This window comes from Oncorhynchus nerka, linkage group LG8 (genome assembly GCF_034236695.1).
Source record: "Oncorhynchus nerka isolate Pitt River linkage group LG8, Oner_Uvic_2.0, whole genome shotgun sequence".
NCBI lineage: Eukaryota > Metazoa > Chordata > Actinopteri > Salmoniformes > Salmonidae > Oncorhynchus > Oncorhynchus nerka.
The window spans coordinates 70,289,223-70,316,091 of NC_088403.1; the positions used below are offsets into that span (position 1 = coordinate 70,289,223).

The 26,869-nt window shown below is 46.3% G+C and overlaps 1 protein-coding gene across 1 annotated transcript in view; it reads left to right on the forward strand.

Annotated features, from left to right (window-relative positions):
* The window catches only part of cnga1b (cyclic nucleotide gated channel subunit alpha 1b), a 119,279-nt gene extending 93,392 nt beyond the window's left edge, over window positions 1-25,887 (forward strand). The window contains exons 8-16 of the mRNA XM_065022035.1: window positions 14,871-15,045; window positions 18,248-18,659; window positions 18,937-19,022; window positions 19,153-19,246; window positions 19,356-19,490; window positions 20,175-20,318; window positions 21,234-21,465; window positions 22,777-22,952; window positions 25,416-25,887. Coding sequence (XP_064878107.1) covers window positions 14,871-15,045; window positions 18,248-18,659; window positions 18,937-19,022; window positions 19,153-19,246; window positions 19,356-19,490; window positions 20,175-20,318; window positions 21,234-21,465; window positions 22,777-22,952; window positions 25,416-25,643 — 1,682 coding nt within the window. The 3' untranslated portion in view covers window positions 25,644-25,887. The remainder of the gene's footprint in view (window positions 1-14,870; window positions 15,046-18,247; window positions 18,660-18,936; window positions 19,023-19,152; window positions 19,247-19,355; window positions 19,491-20,174; window positions 20,319-21,233; window positions 21,466-22,776; window positions 22,953-25,415) is intronic.
* The last annotated feature ends 982 nt before the right edge of the window (window positions 25,888-26,869 follow it).

Below are 26,869 nucleotides of genomic sequence, written 5' to 3' on the forward strand. Positions count from 1 at the left end.
TGTAGGTTACCTGGAACAGGGTCTGTTGGTAAGGTCTGTCCCTGTGTTTAGGTTACCTGGAACAGGGTCTGTTGGTCAGGTCTGTCCCTGTGTGTAGGTTACCTGGAACAGGGTCTGTTGGTAAGGTCTGTCCCTGTGTGTAGGTTACCTGGAACAGGGTCTGTTGGTAAGGTCTGTCCCTGTGTTTAGGTTACCTGGAACAGGGTCTGTTGGTAAGGTCTGTCCCTGTGTTTAGGTTACCTGGAACAGGGTCTGTTGGTCAGGTCTGTCCCTGTGTGTAGGTTACCTGGAACAGGGTCTGTTGGTAAGGTCTGTCCCTGTGTTTAGGTTACCTGGAACAGGGTCTGTTGGTAAGGTCTGTCCCTGTGTGTAGGTTACCTGGAACAAGGTCTGTTGGTAAGGTATGTCCCTGTGTGTAGGTTACCTGGAACAGGGTCTGTTGGTAAGGTCTGTCCCTGTGTGTAGGTTACCTGGAACAGGGTCTGTTGGTGAGGTCTGTCCCTGTGTGTAGGTTACCTGGAACAGGGACTGTTGGTAAGGTCTGTCCCTGTGTGTAGGTTACCTGGTGAGGTCTGTCCCTGTGTGTAGGTTACCTGGAACAGGGTCTGTTGGTGAGGTCTGTCCCCGTGTGTAGGTTACCTGGAACAGGGTCTGTTGGTAAGGTCTGTCCCTGTGTGTAGGTTACCTGGAACAGGGTCTGTTGGTGAGGTCTGTCCCTGTGTGTAGGTTACCTGGAACAGGGTCTGTTGGTAAGGTCTGTCCCTGTGTGTAGGTTACCTGGTGAGGTCTGTCCCTGTGTGTAGGTTACCTGGAACAGGGTCTGTTGGTAAGGTCTGTCCCTGTGTGTAGGTTACCTGGAACAGGGTCTGTTGGTAAGGTCTGTCCCTGTGTGTAGGTTACCTGGAACAGGGTCTGTTGGTGAGGTCTGTCCCCGTGTGTAGGTTACCTGGAACAGGGTCTGTTGGTAAGGTCTGTCCCTGTGTGTAGGTTACCTGGAACAGGGTCTGTTGGTGAGGTCTGTCCCTGTGTGTAGGTTACCTGGAACAGGGTCTGTTGGTGAGGTCTGTCCCTGTGTGTAGGTTACCTGGAACAGGGTCTGTTGGTAAGGTCTGTCCCTGTGTGTAGGTTACCTGGAACAGGGCCTGTTGGTGAGGTCTGTCCCTGTGTGTAGGTTACCTGGAACAGGGTCTGTTGGTAAGGTCTGTCCCTGTGTGTAGGTTACCTGGAACAGGGTCTGTTGGTCAGGTCTGTCCCTGTGTGTAGGTTACCTGGAACAGGGTCTGTTGGTAAGGTCTGTCCCTGTGTGTAGGTTACCTGGAACAGGGTCTGTTGGTAGGTCTGTCCCTGTGTGTAGGTTACCTGGAACAGGGTCTGTTGGTAAGGTCTGTCCCTGTGTGTAGGTTACCTGGTGAGGTCTGTCCCTGTGTTTAGGTTACCTGGAACAGGGTCTGTTGGTAAGGTCTGTCCCTGTGTGTAGGTTACCTGGAACAGGGTCTGTTGGTAAGGTCTGTCCCTGTGTGTAGGTTACCTGGAACAGGGTCTGTTGGTGAGGTCTGTCCCTGTGTTAGGTTACCTGGAACAGGGTCTGTTGGTAAGGTCTGTCCCTGTGTGTAGGTTACCTGGAACAGGGTCTGTTGGTGAGGTCTGTCCCTGTGTGTAGGTTACCTGGAACAGGGTCTGTTGGTGAGGTCTGTCCCTGTGTGTAGGTTACCTGGAACAGGGTCTGTTGGTAAGGTCTGTCCCTGTGTGTAGGTTACCTGGAACAGGGCCTGTTGGTGAGGTCTGTCCCTGTGTGTAGGTTACCTGGAACAGGGTCTGTTGGTAAGGTCTGTCCCCGTGTGTAGGTTACCTGGAACAGGGTCTGTTGGTCAGGTCTGTCCCTGTGTGTAGGTTACCTGGAACAGGGACTGTTGGTAAGGTCTGTCCCTGTGTGTAGGTTACCTGGAACAGGGTCTGTTGGTAAGGTCTGTCCCTGTGTGTAGGTTACCTGGAACAGGGTCTGTTGGTAAGGTCTGTCCCTGTGTGTAGGTTACCTGGAACAGGGTCTGTTGGTGGGTCTGTCCCTGTGTGTAGGTTATCTGGAACAGGGTCTGTTGGTAAGGTCTGTCCCTGTGTGTAGGTTACCTGGAACAGGGTCTGTTGGTAAGGTCTGTCCCTGTGTGTAGGTTACCTGGAACAGGGTCTGTTGGTAAGGTCTGTCCCTGTGTGTAGGTTACCTGGTGAGGTCTGTCCCTGTGTGTAGGTTACCTGGAACAGGGTCTGTTGGTAAGGTCTGTCCCTGTGTGTAGGTTACCTGGAACAGGGTCTGTTGGTGAGGTCTGACCCTGTGTGTAGGTTACCTGGAACAGGGTCTGTTGGTGAGGTCTGTCCCTGTGTGTAGGTTACCTGGAACAGGGTCTGTTGGTGAGGTCTGTCCCTGTGTGTAGGTTACCTGGAACAGGGTCTGTTGGTCAGGTCTGTCCCTGTGTGTAGGTTACCTGGAACAGGGTCTGTTGGTAAGGTCTGTCCCTGTGTTTAGGTTACCTGGAACAGGGTCTGTTGGTCAGGTCTGTCCCTGTGTGTAGGTTACCTGGAACAGGGTCTGTTGGTAAGGTCTGTCCCTGTGTGTAGGTTACCTGGAACAGGGTCTGTTGGTAAGGTCTGTCCCTGTGTTTAGGTTACCTGGAACAGGGTCTGTTGGTAAGGTCTGTCCCTGTGTTTAGGTTACCTGGAACAGGGTCTGTTGGTCAGGTCTGTCCCTGTGTGTAGGTTACCTGGAACAGGGTCTGTTGGTAAGGTCTGTCCCTGTGTTTAGGTTACCTGGAACAGGGTCTGTTGGTAAGGTCTGTCCCTGTGTGTAGGTTACCTGGAACAAGGTCTGTTGGTAAGGTATGTCCCTGTGTGTAGGTTACCTGGAACAGGGTCTGTTGGTAAGGTCTGTCCCTGTGTGTAGGTTACCTGGAACAGGGTCTGTTGGTGAGGTCTGTCCCTGTGTGTAGGTTACCTGGAACAGGGACTGTTGGTAAGGTCTGTCCCTGTGTGTAGGTTACCTGGTGAGGTCTGTCCCTGTGTGTAGGTTACCTGGAACAGGGTCTGTTGGTGAGGTCTGTCCCCGTGTGTAGGTTACCTGGAACAGGGTCTGTTGGTAAGGTCTGTCCCTGTGTGTAGGTTACCTGGAACAGGGTCTGTTGGTGAGTCTGTCCTGTGTGTAGGTTACCTGGAACAGGGTCTGTTGGTAAGGTCTGTCCCTGTGTGTAGGTTACCTGGTGAGGTCTGTCCCTGTGTGTAGGTTACCTGGAACAGGGTCTGTTGGTAAGGTCTGTCCCTGTGTGTAGGTTACCTGGAACAGGGTCTGTTGGTAAGGTCTGTCCCTGTGTGTAGGTTACCTGGAACAGGGTCTGTTGGTGAGGTCTGTCCCTGTGTGTAGGTTACCTGGAACAGGGTCTGTTGGTAAGGTCTGTCCCTGTGTGTAGGTTACCTGGAACAGGGTCTGTTGGTGAGGTCTGTCCCTGTGTGTAGGTTACCTGGAACAGGGTCTGTTGGTGAGGTCTGTCCCTGTGTGTAGGTTACCTGGAACAGGGTCTGTTGGTAAGGTCTGTCCCTGTGTGTAGGTTACCTGGAACAGGGCCTGTTGGTGAGGTCTGTCCCTGTGTGTAGGTTACCTGGAACAGGGTCTGTTGGTAAGGTCTGTCCCTGTGTGTAGCTTACCTGGAACAGGGTCTGTTGGTCAGGTCTGTCCCTGTGTGTAGGTTACCTGGAACAGGGACTGTTGGTAAGGTCTGTCCCTGTGTGTAGGTTACCGGGAACAGGGTCTGTTGGTAAGGTCTGTCCCTGTGTGTAGGTTACCTGGAACAGGGTCTGTTGGTAAGGTCTGTCCCTGTGTGTAGGTTACCTGGAACAGGGTCTGTTGGTGGGGTCTGTCCCCGTGTGTAGGTTATCTGGAACAGGGTCTGTTGGTAAGGTCTGTCCCTGTGTGTAGGTTACCTGGAACAGGGTCTGTTGGTAAGGTCTGTCCCTGTGTGTAGGTTACCTGGAACAGGGTCTGTTGGTAAGGTCTGTCCCTGTGTGTAGGTTACCTGGTGAGGTCTGTCCCTGTGTGTAGGTTACCTGGAACAGGGTCTGTTGGTAAGGTCTGTCCCTGTGTGTAGGTTACCTGGAACAGGGTCTGTTGGTGAGGTCTGTCCCTGTGTGTAGGTTACCTGGAACAGGGTCTGTTGGTGAGGTCTGTCCCTGTGTGTAGGTTACCTGGAACAGGGTCTGTTGGTGAGGTCTGTCCCTGTGTGTAGGTTACCTGGAACAGGGTCTGTTGGTCAGGTCTGTCCCTGTGTGTAGGTTACCTGGAACAGGGTCTGTTGGTAAGGTCTGTCCCTGTGTTTAGGTTACCTGGAACAGGGTCTGTTGGTCAGGTCTGTCCCTGTGTGTAGGTTACCTGGAACAGGGTCTGTTGGTAAGGTCTGTCCCTGTGTGTAGGTTACCTGGAACAGGGTCTGTTGGTAAGGTCTGTCCCTGTGTTTAGGTTACCTGGAACAGGGTCTGTTGGTAAGGTCTGTCCCTGTGTTTAGGTTACCTGGAACAGGGTCTGTTGGTCAGGTCTGTCCCTGTGTGTAGGTTACCTGGAACAGGGTCTGTTGGTAAGGTCTGTCCCTGTGTTTAGGTTACCTGGAACAGGGTCTGTTGGTAAGGTCTGTCCCTGTGTTTAGGTTACCTGGAACAGGGTCTGTTGGTAAGGTCTGTCCCTGTGTTTAGGTTACCTGGAACAGGGTCTGTTGGTAAGGTCTGTCCCTGTGTTTAGGTTACCTGGAACAGGGTCTGTTGGTGAGGTCTGACCCTGTGTGTAGGTTACCTGGAACAGGGTCTGTTGGTGAGGTCTGTCCCTGTGTGTAGGTTACCTGGAACAGGGTCTGTTGGTAAGGTCTGTCCCTGTGTTTAGGTTACCTGGAACAGGGTCTGTTGGTAAGGTCTGTCCCTGTGTTTAGGTTACCTGGAACAGGGTCTGTTGGTAAGGTCTGTCCCTGTGTGTAGGTTACCTGGAACAGGGTCTGTTGGTAAGGTCTGTCCCTGTGTGTAGGTTACCTGGAACAGGGTCTGTTGGTAAGGTCTGTCCCTGTGTTTAGGTTACCTGGAACAGGGTCTGTTGGTAAGGTCTGTCCCTGTGTTTAGGTTACCTGGAACAGGGTCTGTTGGTGAGGTCTGTCCCTGTGTTTAGGTTACCTGGAACTGTCCCTGTGTTTAGGTTACCTGGAACAGGGTCTGTTGGTAAGGTCTGTCCCTGTGTGTAGGTTACCTGGAACAGGGTCTGTTGGTTACCTGGAACAGGTCTGTCCCTGTGTTTAGGTTACCTGGAACAGGGTCTGTTGGTAAGGTCTGTCCCTGTGTGTAGGTTACCTGGAACAGGGTCTGTTGGTAAGGTCTGTCCCTGTGTGTAGGTTACCTGGAACAGGGTCTGTTGGTAAGGTCTGTCCCTGTGTTTAGGTTACCTGGAACAGGGTCTGTTGGTAAGGTCTGTCCCTGTGTTTAGGTTACCTGGTAAGGTCTGTCCCTGTGTTTAGGTTACCTGGTAAGGTCTGTCCCTGTGTTTAGGTTACCTGGAACAGGGTCTGTTGGTAAGGTCTGTCCCTGTGTGTAGGTTACCTGGAACAGGGTCTGTTGGTAAGGTCTGTCCCTGTGTGTAGGTTACCTGGAACAGGGTCTGTTGGTAAGGTCTGTCCCTGTGTTTAGGTTACCTGGAACAGGGTCTGTTGGTAAGGTCTGTCCCTGTGTTTAGGTTACCTGGAACAGGGTCTGTTGGTAAGGTCTGTCCCTGTGTTTAGGTTACCTGGAACCTGGAACAGGGTCTGTTGGTAAGGTCTGTCCCTGTGTGTAGGTTACCTGGAACAGGGTCTGTTGGTAAGGTCTGTCCCTGTGTGTAGGTTACCTGGAACAGGGTCTGTTGGTAAGGTCTGTCCCTGTGTGTAGGTTACCTGGAACAGGGTCTGTTGGTAAGGTCTGTCCCTGTGTGTAGGTTACCTGGAACAGGGTCTGTTGGTGAGGTCTGTCCCTGTGTTTAGGTTACCTGGAACAGGGTCTGTTGGTGAGGTCTGTCCCTGTGTTTAGGTTACCTGGAACAGGGTCTGTTGGTAAGGTCTGTCCCTGTGTGTAGGTTACCTGGAACAGGGACTGGTGGTGAGGTCTGTCCCTGTGTGTAGGTTACCTGGTGAGGTCTGTCCCTGTGTTTAGGTTACCTGGAACAGGGTCTGTTGGTAAGGTCTGTCCCTGTGTTTAGGTTACCTGGAACAGGGTCTGTTGGTGAGGTCTGTCCCTGTGTGTAGGTTACCTGGAACAGGGTCTGTTGGTGAGGTCTGTCCCCGTGTGTAGGTTACCTGGAACAGGGTCTGTTGGTAAGGTCTGTCCCTGTGTTTAGGTTACCTGGAACAGGGTCTGTTGGTAAGGTCTGTCCCTGTGTGTAGGTTACCTGGAACAGGGTCTGTTGGTGAGGTCTGTCCCTGTGTTTAGGTTACCTGGAACAGGGTCTGTTGGTGAGGTCTGTCCCTGTGTTTAGGTTACCTGGAACAGGGTCTGTTGGTAAGGTCTGTCCCTGTGTTTAGGTTACCTGGAACAGGGTCTGTTGGTGAGGTCTGTCCCTGTGTGTAGGTTACCTGGAACAGGGTCTGTTGGTCAGGTCTGTCCCTGTGTGTAGGTTACCTGGAACAGGGTCTGTTGGTAAGGTCTGTCCCTGTGTGTAGGTTACCTGGAACAGGGTCTGTTGGTAAGGTCTGTCCCTGTGTTTAGGTTACCTGGAACAGGGTCTGTTGGTAAGGTCTGTCCCTGTGTTTAGGTTACCTGGAACAGGGACTGTTGGTAAGGTCTGTCCCTGTGTTTAGGTTACCTGGAACAGGGACTGTTGGTAAGGTCTGTCCCTGTGTGTAGGTTACCTGGAACAGGGTCTGTTGGTAAGGTCTGTCCCTGTGTGTAGGTTACCTGGAACAGGGTCTGTTGGTAAGGTCTGTCCCTGTGTGTAGGTTACCTGGAACAGGGTCTGTTGGTAAGGTCTGTCCCTGTGTGTAGGTTACCTGGTGAGGTCTGTCCCTGTGTTTAGGTTACCTGGAACAGGGTCTGTTGGTAAGGTCTGTCCCTGTGTGTAGGTTACCTGGTGAGGTCTGTCCCTGTGTTTAGGTTACCTGGAACAGGGTCTGTTGGTAAGGTCTGTCCCTGTGTGTAGGTTACCTGGTGAGGTCTGTCCCTGTGTTTAGGTTACCTGGAACAGGGTCTGTTGGTGAGGTCTGTCCCTGTGTGTAGGTTACCTGGAACAGGGTCTGTTGGTAAGGTCTGTCCCTGTGTGTAGGTTACCTGGTGAGGTCTGTCCCTGTGTTTAGGTTACCTGGAACAGGGTCTGTTGGTAAGGTCTGTCCCTGTGTGTAGGTTACCTGGAACAGGGTCTGTTTGTAAGGTCTGTCCCTGTGTTTAGGTTACCTGGAACAGGGTCTGTTGGTAAGGTCTGTCCCTGTGTGTAGGTTACCTGGAACAGGGACTGTTGGTAAGGTCTGTCCCTGTGTTTAGGTTACCTGGAACAGGGTCTGTTGTAAGGTCTGTCCCTGTGTTTAGGTTACCTGGAACAGGGTCTGTTGGTAAGGTCTGTCCCTGTGTTTAGGTTACCTGGAACAGGGTCTGTTGGTAAGGTCTGTCCCTGTGTGTAGGTTACCTGGAACAGGGTCTGTTGGTAAGGTCTGTCCCTGTGTGTAGGTTACCTGGAACAGGGTCTGTTGGTAAGGTCTGTCCCTGTGTTTAGGTTACCTGGAACAGGGTCTGTTGGTAAGGTCTGTCCCTGTGTTTAGGTTACCTGGAACAGGGTCTGTTGGTAAGGTCTGTCCCTGTGTGTAGGTTACCTGGAACAGGGTCTGTTGGTAAGGTCTGTCCCTGTGTGTAGGTTACCTGGAACAGGGTCTGTTGGTCAGGTCTGTCCCTGTGTGTAGGTTACCTGGAACAGGGTCTGTTGGTAAGGTCTGTCCCTGTGTGTAGGTTACCTGGAACAGGGTCTGTTGGTAAGGTCTGTCCCTGTGTGTAGGTTACCTGGTGAGGTCTTTCCCTGTGTGTAGGTTACCTGGAACAGGGTCTGTTGGTAAGGTCTGTCCCTGTGTGTAGGTTACTGTCTGTCCTGTGTGTAGGTTACCTGGAACAGGGTCTGTTGGTGAGGTCTGTCCCTGTGTTTAGGTTACCTGGAACAGGGTCTGTTGGTAAGGTCTGTCCCTGTGTGTAGGTTACCTGGAACAGGGTCTGTTGGTAAGGTCTGTCCCTGTGTTTAGGTTACCTGGAACAGGGTCTGTTGGTGAGGTCTGTCCCTGTGTGTAGGTTACCTGGAACAGGGTCTGTTGGTAAGGTCTGTCCCTGTGTGTAGGTTACCTGGTGAGGTCTGTCCCTGTGTTTAGGTTACCTGGAACAGGGTCTGTTGGTAAGGTCTGTCCCTGTGTGTAGGTTACCTGGAACAGGGTCTGTTGGTAAGGTCTGTCCCTGTGTTTAGGTTACCTGGAACAGGGTCTGTTGGTAAGGTCTGTCCCTGTGTGTAGGTTACCTGGAACAGGGACTGTTGGTAAGGTCTGTCCCTGTGTTTAGGTTACCTGGAACAGGGTCTGTTGTAAGGTCTGTCCCTGTGTTTAGGTTACCTGGAACAGGGTCTGTTGGTAAGGTCTGTCCCTGTGTTTAGGTTACCTGGAACAGGGTCTGTTGGTAAGGTCTGTCCCTGTGTGTAGGTTACCTGGAACAGGGTCTGTTGGTAAGGTCTGTCCCTGTGTGTAGGTTACCTGGAACAGGGTCTGTTGGTAAGGTCTGTCCCTGTGTTTAGGTTACCTGGAACAGGGTCTGTTGGTAAGGTCTGTCCCTGTGTTTAGGTTACCTGGAACAGGGTCTGTTGGTAAGGTCTGTCCCTGTGTGTAGGTTACCTGGAACAGGGTCTGTTGGTAAGGTCTGTCCCTGTGTGTAGGTTACCTGGAACAGGGTCTGTTGGTCAGGTCTGTCCCTGTGTGTAGGTTACCTGGAACAGGGTCTGTTGGTAAGGTCTGTCCCTGTGTGTAGGTTACCTGGAACAGGGTCTGTTGGTAAGGTCTGTCCCTGTGTGTATGTTACCTGGTGAGGTCTTTCCCTGTGTGTAGGTTACCTGGAACAGGGTCTGTTGGTAAGGTCTGTCCCTGTGTGTAGGTTACCTGGTAAGGTCTGTCCCTGTGTGTAGGTTACCTGGAACAGGGTCTGTTGGTGAGGTCTGTCCCTGTGTTTAGGTTACCTGGAACAGGGTCTGTTGGTAAGGTCTGTCCCTGTGTGTAGGTTACCTGGAACAGGGTCTGTTGGTAAGGTCTGTCCCTGTGTGTAGGTTACCTGGAACAGGGTCTGTTGGTGAGGTCTGTCCCTGTGTGTAAGTTACCTGGTGAGGTCTGTCCCTGTGTGTAGGTTACCTGGAACAGGGTCTGTTGGTAAGGTCTGTCCCTGTGTGTAGGTTACCTGGTAAGGTCTGTCCCTGTGTGTAGGTTACCTGGAACAGGGTCTGTTGGTGAGGTCTGTCCCTGTGTTTAGGTTACCTGGAACAGGGTCTGTTGGTAAGGTCTGTCCCTGTGTGTAGGTTACCTGGAACAGGGTCTGTTGGTAAGGTCTGTCCCTGTGTGTAGGTTACCTGGAACAGGGTCTGTTGGTGAGGTCTGTCCCTGTGTTTAGGTTACCTGGAACAGGGTCTGTTGGTAAGGTCTGTCCCTGTGTGTAGGTTACCTGGAACAGGGTCTGTTGGTGAGGTCTGTCCCTGTGTGTAGGTTACCTGGAACAGGGTCTGTTGGTGAGGTCTGTCCCTGTGTGTAGGTTACCTGGAACAGGGTCTGTTGGTGAGGTCTGTCCCTGTGTTTAGGTTACCTGGAACAGGGTCTGTTGGTCAGGTCTGTCCCTGTGTGTAGGTTACCTGGAACAGGGTCTGTTGGTAAGGTCTGTCCCTGTGTTTAGGTTACCTGGAACAGGGTCTGTTGGTCAGGTCTGTCCCTGTGTTTAGGTTACCTGGAACAGGGTCTGTTGGTGAGGTCTGTCCCTGTGTTTAGGTTACCTGGAACAGGGTCTGTTGGTGAGGTCTGTCCCTGTGTTTAGGTTACCTGGAACAGGGTCTGTTGGTGAGGTCTGTCCCTGTGTTTAGGTTACCTGGAACAGGGTCTGTTGGTGAGGTCTGTCCCTGTGTTTAGGTTACCTGGAACAGGGTCTGTTGGTAAGGTCTGTCCCTGTGTGTAGGTTACCTGGAACAGGGTCTGTTGGTGAGGTCTGTCCCTGTGTTTAGGTTACCTGGAACAGGGTCTGTTGGTGAGGTCTGTCCCTGTGTTTAGGTTACCTGGAACAGGGTCTGTTGGTGAGGTCTGTCCCTGTGTTTAGGTTACCTGGAACAGGGTCTGTTGGTGAGGTCTGTCCCTGTGTTTAGGTTACCTGGAACAGGGTCTGTTGGTAAGGTCTGTCCCTGTGTTTAGGTTACCTGGAACAGGGTCTGTTGGTAAGGTCTGTCCCTGTGTGTAGGTTACCTGGAACAGGGTCTGTTGGTAAGGTCTGTCCCTGTGTGTAGGTTACCTGGAACAGGGTCTGTTGGTAAGGTCTGTCCCTGTGTTTAGGTTACCTGGAACAGGGTCTGTTGGTGAGGTCTGTCCCTGTGTGTAGGTTACCTGGAACAGGGTCTGTTGGTGAGGTCTGTCCCTGTGTTTAGGTTACCTGGAACAGGGTCTGTTGGTAAGGTCTGTCCCTGTGTTTAGGTTACCTGGAACAGGGTCTGTTGGTAAGGTCTGTCCCTGTGTGTAGGTTACCTGGAACAGGGTCTGTTGGTGAGGTCTGTCCCTGTGTGTAGGTTACCTGGAACAGGGTCTGTTGGTGAGGTCTGTCCCTGTGTTTAGGTTACCTGGAACAGAGTCTGTTGGTAAGGTCTGTCCCTGTGTTTAGGTTACCTGGAACAGGGTCTGTTGGTGAGGTCTGTCCCTGTGTGTAGGTTACCTGGAACAGGGTCTGTTGGTAAGGTCTGTCCCTGTGTTTAGGTTACCTGGAACAGGGTCTGTTGGTAAGGTCTGTCCCTGTGTGTAGGTTACCTGGAACAGGGTCTGTTGGTGAGGTCTGTCCCTGTGTGTAGGTTACCTGGAACAGGGTCTGTTGGTGAGGTCTGTCCCTGTGTTTAGGTTACCTGGAACAGGGTCTGTTGGTAAGGTCTGTCCCTGTGTTTAGGTTACCTGGAACAGGGACTGTTGGTAAGGTCTGTCCCTGTGTGTAGGTTACCTGGTAAGGTCTGTCCCTGTGTTTAGGTTACCTGGAACAGGGTCTGTTGGTAAGGTCTGTCCCTGTGTTTAGGTTACCTGGAACAGGGTCTGTTGGTAAGGTCTGTCCCTGTGTGTAGGTTACCTGGAACAGGGTCTGTTGGTAAGGTCTGTCCCTGTGTTTAGGTTACCTGGAACAGGGTCTGTTGGTAAGGTCTGTCCCTGTGTTTAGGTTACCTGGAACAGGGTCTGTTGGTAAGGTCTGTCCCTGTGTGTAGGTTACCTGGAACAGGGTCTGTTGGTAAGGTCTGTCCCTGTGTTTAGGTTACCTGGAACAGGGTCTGTTGGTAAGGTCTGTCCCTGTGTGTAGGTTACCTGGAACAGGGTCTGTTGGTAAGGTCTGTCCCTGTGTGTAGGTTACCTGGAACAGGGTCTGTTGGTAAGGTCTGTCCCTGTGTGTAGGTTACCTGGAACAGGGTCTGTTGGTAAGGTCTGTCCCTGTGTTTAGGTTACCTGGAACAGGGTCTGTTGGTGAGGTCTGTCCCTGTGTGTAGGTTACCTGGAACAGGGTCTGTTGGTAAGGTCTGTCCCTGTGTGTAGGTTACCTGGTAAGGTCTGTCCCTGTGTGTAGGTTACCTGGAACAGGGTCTGTTGGTAAGGTCTGTCCCTGTGTGTAGGTTACCTGGAACAGGGTCTGTTGGTAAGGTCTGTCCCTGTGTGTAGGTTACCTGGAACAGGGTCTGTTGGTAAGGTCTGTCCCTGTGTTTAGGTTACCTGGAACAGGGTCTGTTGGTAAGGTCTGTCCCTGTGTTTAGGTTACCTGGAACAGGGTCTGTTGGTAAGGTCTGTCCCTGTGTTTAGGTTACCTGGTAAGGTCTGTCCCTGTGTGTAGGTTACCTGGAACAGGGTCTGTTGGTAAGGTCTGTCCCTGTGTGTAGGTTACCTGGAACAGGGTCTGTTGGTAAGGTCTGTCCCTGTGTGTAGGTTACCTGGAACAGGGTCTGTTGGTAAGGTCTGTCCCTGTGTTTAGGTTACCTGGAACAGGGTCTGTTGGTAAGGTCTGTCCCTGTGTTTAGGTTACCTGGAACAGGGTCTGTTGGTGAGGTCTGTCCCTGTGTTTAGGTTACCTGGAACAGGGTCTGTTGGTAAGGTCTGTCCCTGTGTTTAGGTTACCTGGAACAGGGTCTGTTGGTGAGGTCTGTCCCTGTGTGTAGGTTACCTGGAACAGGGTCTGTTGGTAAGGTCTGTCCCTGTGTTTAGGTTACCTGGAACAGGGTCTGTTGGTGAGGTCTGTCCCTGTGTTTAGGTTACCTGGAACAGGGTCTGTTGGTAAGGTCTGTCCCTGTGTGTAGGTTACCTGGAACAGGGTCTGTTGGTAAGGTCTGTCCCTGTGTTTAGGTTACCTGGAACAGGGTCTGTTGGTAAGGTCTGTCCCTGTGTTTAGGTTACCTGGAACAGGGTCTGTTGGTGAGGTCTGTCCCTGTGTGTAGGTTACCTGGAACAGGGTCTGTTGGTGAGGTCTGTCCCTGTGTTTAGGTTACCTGGAACAGGGTCTGTTGGTAAGGTCTGTCCCTGTGTTTAGGTTACCTGGAACAGGGACTGTTGGTAAGGTCTGTCCCTGTGTGTAGGTTACCTGGTAAGGTCTGTCCCTGTGTTTAGGTTACCTGGAACAGGGTCTGTTGGTAAGGTCTGTCCCTGTGTTTAGGTTACCTGGAACAGGGTCTGTTGGTAAGGTCTGTCCCTGTGTGTAGGTTACCTGGAACAGGGTCTGTTGGTAAGGTCTGTCCCTGTGTTTAGGTTACCTGGAACAGGGTCTGTTGGTAAGGTCTGTCCCTGTGTTTAGGTTACCTGGAACAGGGTCTGTTGGTAAGGTCTGTCCCTGTGTGTAGGTTACCTGGAACAGGGTCTGTTGGTAAGGTCTGTCCCTGTGTTTAGGTTACCTGGAACAGGGTCTGTTGGTAAGGTCTGTCCCTGTGTGTAGGTTACCTGGAACAGGGTCTGTTGGTAAGGTCTGTCCCTGTGTGTAGGTTACCTGGAACAGGGTCTGTTGGTAAGGTCTGTCCCTGTGTGTAGGTTACCTGGAACAGGGTCTGTTGGTAAGGTCTGTCCCTGTGTTTAGGTTACCTGGAACAGGGTCTGTTGGTGAGGTCTGTCCCTGTGTGTAGGTTACCTGGAACAGGGTCTGTTGGTAAGGTCTGTCCCTGTGTGTAGGTTACCTGGTAAGGTCTGTCCCTGTGTGTAGGTTACCTGGAACAGGGTCTGTTGGTAAGGTCTGTCCCTGTGTGTAGGTTACCTGGAACAGGGTCTGTTGGTAAGGTCTGTCCCTGTGTGTAGGTTACCTGGAACAGGGTCTGTTGGTAAGGTCTGTCCCTGTGTTTAGGTTACCTGGAACAGGGTCTGTTGGTAAGGTCTGTCCCTGTGTTTAGGTTACCTGGAACAGGGTCTGTTGGTAAGGTCTGTCCCTGTGTTTAGGTTACCTGGTAAGGTCTGTCCCTGTGTGTAGGTTACCTGGAACAGGGTCTGTTGGTAAGGTCTGTCCCTGTGTGTAGGTTACCTGGAACAGGGTCTGTTGGTAAGGTCTGTCCCTGTGTGTAGGTTACCTGGAACAGGGTCTGTTGGTAAGGTCTGTCCCTGTGTTTAGGTTACCTGGAACAGGGTCTGTTGGTAAGGTCTGTCCCTGTGTTTAGGTTACCTGGAACAGGGTCTGTTGGTGAGGTCTGTCCCTGTGTTTAGGTTACCTGGAACAGGGTCTGTTGGTAAGGTCTGTCCCTGTGTTTAGGTTACCTGGAACAGGGTCTGTTGGTGAGGTCTGTCCCTGTGTGTAGGTTACCTGGAACAGGGTCTGTTGGTAAGGTCTGTCCCTGTGTTTAGGTTACCTGGAACAGGGTCTGTTGGTGAGGTCTGTCCCTGTGTTTAGGTTACCTGGAACAGGGTCTGTTGGTAAGGTCTGTCCCTGTGTGTAGGTTACCTGGAACAGGGTCTGTTGGTAAGGTCTGTCCCTGTGTTTAGGTTACCTGGAACAGGGTCTGTTGGTAAGGTCTGTCCCTGTGTTTAGGTTACCTGGAACAGGGTCTGTTGGTAAGGTCTGTCCCTGTGTGTAGGTTACCTGGAACAGGGTCTGTTGGTAAGGTCTGTCCCTGTGTTTAGGTTACCTGGAACAGGGTCTGTTGGTGAGGTCTGTCCCTGTGTTTAGGTTACCTGGAACAGGGTCTGTTGGTGAGGTCTGTCCCTGTGTTTAGGTTACCTGGTAAGGTCTGTCCCTGTGTGTAGGTTACCTGGAACAGGGTCTGTTGGTAAGGTCTGTCCCTGTGTTTAGGTTACCTGGAACAGGGTCTGTTGGTAAGGTCTGTCCCTGTGTGTAGGTTACCTGGTAAGGTCTGTCCCTGTGTTTAGGTTACCTGGAACAGGGTCTGTTGGTAAGGTCTGTCCCTGTGTGTAGGTTACCTGGAACAGGGTCTGTTGGTAAGGTCTGTCCCTGTGTTTAGGTTACCTGGAACAGGGTCTGTTGGTAAGGTCTGTCCCTGTGTGTAGGTTACCTGGAACAGGGTCTGTTGGTAAGGTCTGTCCCTGTGTGTAGGTTACCTGGAACAGGGTCTGTTGGTGAGGTCTGTCCCTGTGTTTAGGTTACCTGGAACAGGGTCTGTTGGTGAGGTCTGTCCCTGTGTTTAGGTTACCTGGAACAGGGTCTGTTGGTGAAGGATCAGAAGAAGCTGATAGATCGCTATATAAACAGTCTCCAGTACAAACTAGACCTGATCTCCATGATCCCTACTGACATCTTCTATGTGTACTTCGGACTCAACTACCCCGAGATACGACTCAACAAGCTGTTCAGAATCAACAGGTGAGTCAACTAGAGATATGACTCAACAAGCTGTTCTGAATCAACAGGTGAGTCAACTAGAGATACGACTCAACAAGCTGTTCAGAATCAACAGGTGAGTCAACTAGAGATATGACTCAACAAGCTGTTCTGAATCAACAGGTGAGTCAACTAGAGATATGACTCAACAAGCTGTTCAGAATCAACAGGTGAGTCAACTAGAGATATGACTCAACAAGCTGTTCAGAATCAACAGGTGAGTCAACTAGAGATATGACTCAACAAGCTGTTCAGAATCAACAGGTGAGTCAACTAGAGATATGACTCAACAAGCTGTTCTGAATCAACAGGTGAGTCAACTAGGGATATGACTCAACAAGCTGTTCTGAATCAACAGGTGAGTCAACTAGGGATATGACTCAACAAGCTGTTCAGGATCAACAGGTGAGTCAACTAGAGATATGACTCAACAAGCTGTTCAGGATCAACAGGTGAGTCAACTAGAGATATGACTCAACAAGCTGTTCAGAATCAACAGGTGAGTCAACTAGAGATATGACTCAACAAGCTGTTCTGAATCAACAGGTGAGTCAACTAGGGATACGACTCAACAAGCTGTTCAGGATCAACAGGTGAGTCAACTAGAGATATGACTCAACAAGCTGTTCAGAATCAACAGGTGAGTCAACTAGGGATATGACTCAACAAGCTGTTCAGAATCAACAGGTGAGTCAACTAGGGATATGACTCAACAAGCTGTTCTGAATCAACAGGTGAGTCAACTAGGGATATGACTCAACAAGCTGTTCAGGATCAACAGGTGAGTCAACTAGAGATATGACTCAACAAGCTGTTCAGAATCAACAGGTGAGTCAACTAGAGATATGACTCAACAAGCTGTTCTGAATCAACAGGTGAGTCAACTAGGGATATGACTCAACAAGCTGTTCAGGATCAACAGGTGAGTCAACTAGAGATATGACTCAACAAGCTGTTCAGAATCAACAGGTGAGTCAACTAGAGATATGACTCAACAAGCTGTTCAGAATCAACAGGTGAGTCAACGAGAGATATGACTCAACAAGCTGTTCAGAATCAACAGGTGAGTCAACTAGAGATATGCATCCATCATTCATTCATGTCTCACTAGGTTATCACTAGGACGTACATACATTTGGATATTTCATCAGACGCTCCTACCCAGAGAGACAGTTAATGCATTCATCAGTTAGTGCACATCATACTCTACTATACTGTATTCTACTGTTCTCTACTGTAATTTATCATACTCTACTATACTGTATTCTATTATACTCTATTCTATTCTACTGTATTATACTCTACTATACTGTATTCTATTATACTCTATTCTATTCTACTGTATTATACTCTACTATACTGTATTCTATTATACTCTATTCTATTCTACTGTATTATACTCTACTATACTGTATTATATTATACTCTATTCTATTCTACTGTATTATACTCTACTATACTGTATTCTATTATATTCTATTCTACTGTATTATACTGTACTTTATCTTACTCTACTATACTGTATTATATTATACTACATTATATTCTACTGTACTTTATCATACTCTACTATACTGTATTATATTATACTACATTATATTATACTGTACTCTACTGTACTTTATCATACTCTACTATACTGTATTCTACTGTTCTCTACTGTACTTTATCATACTCTACTATACTGTATTCTATTATACTCTATTCTATTCTACTGTATTATACTCTACTATACTGTATTCTATTATACTACATTATATTCTACTGTACTCTACTGTACTTTATCATACTCTTCTATACTGTATTATATTATACTACATTATATTCTACTGTACTCTACTGTACTTTATCATACTCTACTATACTGTATTATATTATACTACATTCTAGTCTACTGTACTCTACTGTACTTTATCATACTCTACTTTACTGTATTATATTATACTCTATTCTATTCTACTCTATTATACTCTACTATACTGTATTCTATTATACTCTATTCTATTCTACTGTATTATACTCTACTATACTGTATTCTATTATACTCTATTCTATTTTACTTTATTCTACTGTATTCTACTCTACTTTATTCTATTCTACTCTATTTTATTGTACTCTACTGTACTCTACTCTACTTTATTATACTCTACTATACTGTATTCTATTATACTCCACTCTACTTTATTCTATTCTACTCTACTTTATTATATTCTACTCTACTCTACTTTATTATGCTCTACTTTACTCTACTTTATTATATTCTACTCTACTTTACTTTATTCTAATCCACCTTACTTTATTCTACTTGAATCTACTCTACTCTATTCTACTTTATTTTACTCTACATTATTCCACTTGAATCTACTCTACCTTATTCTACTTTACTATACTCTACTTTATTCTACTTTATTCTACTCTACTTTATTCTACTTTTCTACTTGATGCTACTTTACCTTAATCTACTTTATTCTACTCTACTTTGTTCTACTTTATTCTACTCTACTTTATTCTACCTTATTCTACTCTACTTTATTCTACTTTTCTACTTGATGCTACTTTACCTTATTCTACTTTATTCTACTCTACTTTATTCTACCTTATTCTACTTTATTCTACTTTATTCTACTCTACTTTATTCTACCTTGTTCTAATTTATTCTACTGTACTTTATTCTACTCTACTTTTTTCTACTTGATTCTACTCTACATTATTCTAAATACCCTACTTGAATCTACTTGATTCTACTCTACTTTATTCTACTCTACTTTATTCTACTTTATTCTACTCTACTTTACTCTATTCTAATCTACCTTACTTTATTCTACTCTACTTTACTCTATTCTAATCTACCTTACTTTATTCTACTCTACTTTACTCTATTCTAATCTACCTTACTTTATTCTACTCTACTTTAATCTACTTTATTCTACTCTACTTTATTCTACTTTATTCTACTTTACTTAATTCTACTCTACTTTACTTTACTTTAATCTACTCTACTTTATTTTATTCTACTTTATTTCATTATATTCTATTGTAATTATAATCTCTTTTGCGTTCCATGTAGAACCCTCTGTAAAAATGGTTCCTCATGGAACTCCCCGTGAAAAGGTTTCTTCCTTGAACCAAAAGGGGTTCTTCTATGGTGAAAGCATCTTTTTTCGAAGTGTATTCTACTTTCTAGGATGTTGGAGTTCTTTCAGAGGACAGAGACTAGGACCAACTTCCCCAACGTTCTGCATATCTCCATCCCTCCCTTGTTCCCTCTCTCTCTCTACCTCCATCGATCCATTCATCCCTCGATCTCTCTCTATGTTATCACCAGGATGTTGGAGTTCTTTCAGAGGACAGAGACTAGGACCAACTTCCCCAACGTTCTGCGTATCTCCATCCCTCCCTTGTTCCCTCTCTCTCTCTACCTCCATCGATCTATTCATCCCTCGATCTCTCTCTATGTTATCACCAGGATGTTGGAGTTCTTTCAGAGGACAGAGACTAGGACCAACTTCCCCAACGTTCTGCGTATCTCCAACCTCGTCATGTACATCGTCATCATCATACACTGGAACGCTTGTCTTTACTACTCTTTCTCCAAGGTACACACACACACACACACACACACACACACACACACACACACACACACACACACACACACACACACACACAAAACACACAAAACACACACAAACACACACACACAACACACACACACAAACACACACACACACACACACACACACACACACACAAACACAAACACACACTGGAACTCTCTTCTACTCCTCCTCTTCTTATAATTAATAGCGAATGCTTGTTGTTTGCATTTCTGATTAAGAAATTAATATAAAATATATATATCTTCCCTCCAAGGCAATTGGTTTCGGAGCTAATAAGTTTGTGTACCCCGACACGACGGACCCTGAGTTTGGCCGTTTGGTCCGGAAATATGCCTACAGGTAGGAGCTCTCATATATCTATCAATATATACCTGAACAGCTCTCATATACCTATCAATATATACCTATATACACCTGTAGTCAAAATATAGTAATGATGGAGTAATATTATACTAATCCTATCTTACAGCATGTACTGGTCGACCCTGACACTCACAACTATCGGAGAGACTCCTCCCCCTGTACAGAACTCTGAGTACTTCTTCGTCGTCACAGACTTCCTGGTGGGTGTAGCTTCAGATGGATGAGGTCACTTCCTGATCTAAATCTGTCAGAGCTTCGGGGTTATGCAGGCTTTGGTTCCTACGTCATCTCTGTGTCTCTGTGCTCCAGGTTGGCGTGTTGATCTTTGCTACCATCGTCGGTAACGTCGGTTCCATGATCACCAACATGAACGCTGCCAGGGCAAACTTCCAGGCCAGGATAGATGCCATCAAACAGTACATGACTTTCAGAAAGGTCACCAAGGTAGGATGATAACCTCTGACCCCTGAACCCTAACTCTCTAGGCTCTACAAGGTCCCTAAGGTAGGCTGATCACCCCTGTTACACCTAGGAAGTATTTCTGATATATTTGGATTATATTTCTGATAAATTTAGGTTATATTTATGATAAATTTAGGTTATATTTCTGATAAATTTAGGTTATATTTATGATAAATTTAGGTTATATTTCTGATAAATTTAGGTTATATTTATGATAAATTTAGGTTATATTTATGATAAATTTAGGTTATATTTCTGATAAATTTAGGTTATATTTATGATAAATTTAGGTTATATTTATGATAAATTTAGGTTATATTTATGATAAATTTAGGTTATATTTCTGATAAATTTAGGTTATATTTCTGATAAATTTAGGTTATATTTCTGATAAATGTATTTATTATTATTTATTTATGATACATTTCATTTATATTTATGCCGTATTTGGATTATATTTCATTAAGATATATTGATAATAGAGTATAATTATATTATATTATTTAGATATATTAAGATATAATGATAATACAGTATAATTATATTATATTTTTTAGATACATTTATATTATATTTCTGATGTATTAGGGCGATATTTCTGGGGAAGAGTGGAAAGAAAGTACTTTTCTCCTTGGGGAATAAAAAAGACAATCTCTTGACCTGCAGGACCTCGAGAAGAGGGTGATCAAGTGGTTTGACTACCTGTGGACCAATAAGAAGGCAGTAGATGAGAGGGAGGTGCTAAAGTTCCTTCCTGATAAACTCAGGGCTGAGATCGCTATCAACGTACACCTGGACACACTGAAGAAGGTAGAGAACGAGAGAGAGAGAGAGAGAGAGAACATTGAACTCTCTTTCTGTCCTATTTCTTGCCTCTCTCTTCATGTTGATCTCCATCACTCCAGAATAGAAGAGTCATTGGAAAAAATGTCATTCCCACCACTCCCTTTGTCCCTCCCCTTCCTCTCTCTCTCTCCCTCCCCTTCCTCTCTCCCTTTCTCACCCCTTCCTTTCTCCCTTTCTCACCCCTTCCTCTCTCTCTCTCTCTCCCTTCCCTTCCTCTCTCCCTTTCTCCCCCCCTTTCTCTCTCCCTCCCCTTCCTCTCTCCCTTTCTCACCCCTACCTCTCTCTCTCTCCCTCCCCTTCCTCTCTCCCTTTCTCACCCCTTCCTCTCTCCCTCTCTCACCCCTTCCTCTCTCCCTCTCTCCCTCCCTCCCCCTTCCTTCTCCATTCCGGAGCTACACTCGCAATAACATCTGCTAACCATGTGCATGTGACCAATAAAATGTTACTTGATTTGAGAAATGCACCTGCTGACTGTGAGGCTGGTCTCCTGGTAGAGTTGGTATTAACGCTCCAGCCTCTCTCTCTCTCTCTCTCTCTCTCTCTCTCTCTCTCTCTCTCTCTCTCTCTCTCTCTGTCTCTCTTTCTCTCTCTCTCTCTCTGTCTCTCTCTCTCTCTCTCTCTCTCTCTCTCTCTCTCTCTCTCTCTCTGTCTGTCTCTCTTTCTCTCTCTCTCTCTCTGTCTCTCTGTATCTCTCTCTCTCTCTCTGTCTCTCTCTCTCTCTCTCTCTCTGTCTCTCTCTCTCTCTCTCTCTCTCTCTCTCTCTGTGTCTCTCTCTCTCTCTCTCTCTGTCTCTCTCTCTCTCTCTCTCTCTCTCTCTCTCTCTCTCTCTCTGTCTTTCTCTCTCTCTCTCTGTCTCTCTCTGTCTCTCTCTCTCTCCAGGTGCGTATCTTTGCTGACTGTGAGGCTGGTCTCCTGGTAGAGTTGGTATTGAAGCTTCAGCCTCAGGTCTACAGTCCGGGTGATTACATCTGTAAGAAGGGAGACATCGGACGAGAGATGTACATCATCAAGGAAGGGAAGCTGGCCGTTGTCGCCGACGACGGGATCAAACAGTTCGTTGTCCTTAGCGATGGGAGCTACTTCGGGGAGATCAGTATTCTGTCCATAAAGGGTTTGTAGGAAGTTATACTTATGGAATATGTTATCAGGTCATTCATTTGGAAGAGGTTTCACACAGCGATGGTGAGGAATCAACATTGGTGTGACAGGAACTATCTAAATAATTAACATACAAGTAGGATATGGGCATGCTAACGATTAGAACGGTTCTTCAGGGCAGAGAGGTAAAACACTACTAGACCTGAGGACAACTCAGACTGGTTCAGACTGGTTCAGTCTCCACTCCTGGACCCAGAGTTAGGAACACCTGAGGACGTCCCAGACTGTTCAGACTGTTTCAGAGTTAGGAACACCTGAGGACGTCCCAGACTGTTCAGACTGTTTCAGAGTTAGGAACACCTGAGGACATCTCAGACTGGTTCAGAGTTACGAACACCTGAGGACGTCCCAGACTGTTCAGACTGGTTCAGAGTTAGGAACACCTGAGGACAACTCAGACTGGTTCAGACTGTTTCAGAGTTAGGAACACCTGAGGACATCTCAGACTGGTTCAGAGTTAGGAACACCTGAGGACGTCCCAGACTGTTCAGACTGTTTCAGAGTTAGGAACACCTGAGGACGTCCCAGACTGTTCAGACTGGTTCAGAGTTAGGAACACCTGAGGACAACTCAGACTGTTCAGACTGGTTCAGAGTTAGGAACACCTGAGGACATCTCAGACTGGTTCAGAGTTAGGAACACCTGAGGACAACTCAGACTGCTTCAGACTGGTTCAGACTGGTTCAGAGTGCTTCAGAGTGGTTCAGATTGGTTCAGATTGGTTCAGATGGGTTCAGACTGGTTCAGACTGGTTCAGAGTGGTTTGGACTGGTTCAGAGTGGTTATAGAGGGTGGTTCAGATTGGTTCAGATTGGTTCAGACGGGTTCAGACCGGTTCAGACTGGTTCAGAGTGGTTTGGACTGGTTCAGATTGGTTCAGATTGGTTCAGATTGGTTCAGACGGGTTCAGACTGGTTCAGAGTGGTTCGGAGTGGTTCAGACTGGTTCAGACGGGTTCAGACTGGTTCAGAGTGGTTTGGACTGGTTCAGAGTGGTTCAGACTGGTTCAGACTGGTTCAGACTGGTTCTGAGTGGTTCAGACTGGTTCGGACGGGTTCAGACTGGTTCAGACTGGTTCAGACTGGTTCGGAGTGGTTCAGACTGGTTCAGACGGGTTCAGACTGGTTCAGACTGGTTCAGAGTGGTTCAGACTGGTTCAGAGTTAGGAACATGGCTCCACTCCTTCAGTTCTGCTGTGTTGTCTCCTGATCCGCTGCTGGATACTCAACTCACAAAGTTGTTTCTGCTCTTCACTTGATACCAGGTTCCAGGGCTGGAAACAGGAGGACTGCTAACATCAGGAGTGTTGGGTACTCTGACCTGTTCTGCCTCTCTAAAGACGACCTCATGGAGGCCCTGTCGGAGTATCCTGATGCTAAAGCCATGTTGGAGGAGAAGGGACGGCAGATCCTGATGAAGGACAACCTGCTGGACCTGGAGGTATAACCCCTCTATATAACACCTCTATAACACCTCTATATAACACCTCTATAACCCCTCTGTATAACACCTCTATAACACCTCTATATAACACCTTTATAACACCTCTATATAACACCTCTATAACACCTCTATATAACACCTCTATAACCCCTCTATAACACCTCTATATAACACCTCTATAAACCTCTATAACCCCTCTATAACCCCTCTATAAACCTCTATAACACCTCTATAACCCCTCTATAACACCTCTATATAACACCTCTATATAACACCTCTATAACACCTCTATAAACCTCTATAACCCCTCTATAACACCTCTATATAACACCTCTATAAACCTCTATAACACCTCTATATAACACCTCTATATAACACCTCTATAAACCTCTATAACACCTCTATAAGCCTCTATAACCCCTCTATAACACCTCTATATAACACCTCTATAAACCTCTATAACCCCTCTATAACCCCTCTATAAACCTCTATAACACCTCTATAACCCCTCTATAACACCTCTATATAACACCTCTATATAACACCTCTATAACCCCTCTATAACACCTCTATATAACACCTCTATAAACCTCTATATAACACCTCTATAACACCTCTATAACACCTCTATATACCACCTATATAACACCTCTATAACACCTCTATAACACCTCTATATAACACCTCTATAACACCTCTATATAACACCTCTATAACCCCTCTATAACACCTCTATATAACACCTCTATAAACCTCTATAACCCCTCTATAACCCCTCTATAAACCTCTATAACACCTCTATAACCCCTCTATAACACCTCTATATAACACCTCTATATAACACCTCTATATAACACCTCTATAACACCTCTATATAACACCTCTATATAACACCTCTATAACACCTCTATATAACACCTCTATAAACCTCTATAACCCCTCTATATAACACCTCTATAACACCTCTATATAACACCTCTATAAACCTCTATAACCCCTCTATAACACCTCTATATAACACCTCTATATAACACCTCTATAACACCTCTATATAACACCTCTATAAACCTCTATAACACCTCTATATAACACCTCTATATAACACCTCTATAAACCTCTATAACACCTCTATAAACCTCTATAACCCCTCTATAACACCTCTATAACACCTCTATATAACACCTCTATAAACCTCTATAACACCTCTATAACACCTCTATATAACACCTCTATATAACACCTCTATATAACACCTCTATATAACACCTCTATATAACACCTCTATAAACCTCTATAACACCTCTATATAACACCTCTATAACCCCTCTATAACCCCTCTATAAACCCTCTATAACACCTCTATAACCCCTCTATAACACCTCTATAACACCTCTATATAACACCTCTATAACACCTCTATAACCCCTCTATAACACCTCTATAAACCTCTATAACCCCTCTATAACCCCTCTATAAACCCTCTATAACACCTCTATAACCCCTCTATAACACTCTATATAACACCTCTATATAACACCTCTATAACACCTCTATAAACCTCTATATAACACCTCTATAACCCCTCTATATACCACCTCTATAACACCTCTATATAACACCTCTATATAACACCTCTATAACACCTCTATATACCACCTCTATAACACCTCTATATAACACCTCTATATAACACCTCTATATAACACCTCTATATAACACCTCTATAACACCTCTATAACACCTCTATATAACCCCTCTATAACACCTCTATAACACCTCTATAACACCTCTATAAACCCTCTATAACACCTCTATAACACCTCTATATAACACCTCTATAACACCTCTATATAACACCTCTATATAACACCTCTATATAACACCTCTATAACACCTCTATATAACAACTTTATAACACCTCTATAACACCTCTATATAACACCTCTATATAACACCTCTATAACACCTCTATATAACACCTCTATAACACCTCTATAACACCTCTATAACACCTCTATATAACACCTCTATAACCCCTCTATATAACACCTCTATAACACCTCTATATAACACCTCTATAACACCTCTATATAACACCTCTATAACACCTCTATATAACACCTCTATAACGCCTCTATATAACACCTCTATAACACCTCTATATAACACCTCTATAACGCCTCTATATAACACCTCTATAACACCTCTATATAACACCTCTATAACGCCTCTATATAACACCTGCTGAACCTGGAAGGCTGATTGAGTTGCTTTTTGATTGATTGACTGACTAACTGACTGATCAGTTAGCCGACCGACCAACTGACGGATGTATTGATTGATGATTAGGTGGCGAAGAAGGCCCGGACCCCAGGATATGGAGGAGTTTTGGTTATTAATTGATTATCTGATCGACTAACTGACCGAACACATTAATCATAAGTATTGATGGTTCACTAGGTGGCGGCGCAGGGCCCGGACCCCAAGGACATGGAAGAGAAGGTGGAGAGGATGACAGCAACGCTGGAGTCCCTCCAGACGCGATACGCCCGGCTCCTCGCCGAACACGAGGCGGGCCAGAGCAGACTGAAACGCAGAGTCACCCGGCTGGAGAAGAAAGTGGTGGCTCCGGTCCAGGAGGTCGAGGAGCTAGGGGTGGAGATGGGTACCGTGGCAACCACAGAGTAGAAGAAATAGTCCCGCTGTTCTGTGTTCATTATGTTTTTGAGGAAGGTCTTACCTACCTACTATAGTGGACTGACTGGAAGTCGCTCTGGGTAAAGAGTGTTGGCTAAATTATCATAATGTAACGATGTCTGAACAACAACAGCATGTGTCAATGGGCATCCGGGTGGTAGAGGAATTACACCAAGAGTTGACTGACCTCTCACTATCTTGAGTGGGTTGTTCCACAGGTGACCAAAAGAACCATAGGGGGAAACAGCATAGTCTACTTGATATACAGTCTTTTCTGAATCGGTACAAAGAGAATGACAGATCAGAATAACTTTTTATTGTTCTGTCCACCAAATATTCACCATCACTTGATGTATAACCTCTAAAAGACCCATTATGAATAACCTCTATAAGCCCCATGATGTATAACCTCTAAAAGCCCCATGATGTATAACCTTTTAAAAGCCCCATTATGAATAACCTCTATAAGCCCCATGATGTATAAACTCTAAAAGCCCCATGATGTATAACCTTTTAAAAGCCCCATTATAAATAACCTCTAAAAGCCCCATGATGTATAACCTCTAAAAGCCCCATGATGTATAACCTCTAAAAGCCCCATGATGAATAACCTCTAAAAGCCCCATGATGTATAACCTTTAAAAAGCCCCATGATGAATAACCTCTAAAAGCCCCATGATGTATAACCTTTAAAAAGCCCCATGATAAATAACCTCTAAAAGCACCATGATAAATAACCTCTAAAAGCCCCATGATGAATAACTTCTAAAAGCCCCATGATGAATAACCTCTAAAAGCCCCATGATGTATAACCTCTAAAAGCCCCATTATGAATAACCTCTAAAAGCCCCATGATGTATAACCTCTAAAAGCCCCATGATGTATAACCTTTAAAAAGCCCCATGATAAATAACCTCTAAAAGCCCCATGATGTATAACCTTTAAAAAGCCCCATGATAAATAACCTCTAAAAGCCCCATTATGAATAACCTCTAAAAGCTCCACGATGTATAACCTCTAAAAGCCCCATTATGAATAACCTCTAAAAGCCCCATGATGTATAACCTTTTAAAAGCCCCATGATGAATAACCTCTAAAAGCCCCATGATGTATAACCTTTAAAAGCCCCATGATGTATAACCTTTAAAAAGCCCCATGATGAATAACCTTTAAAAAGCCCCATGATGAATAACCTTTTAAAAGCCCCATGAAAGCCC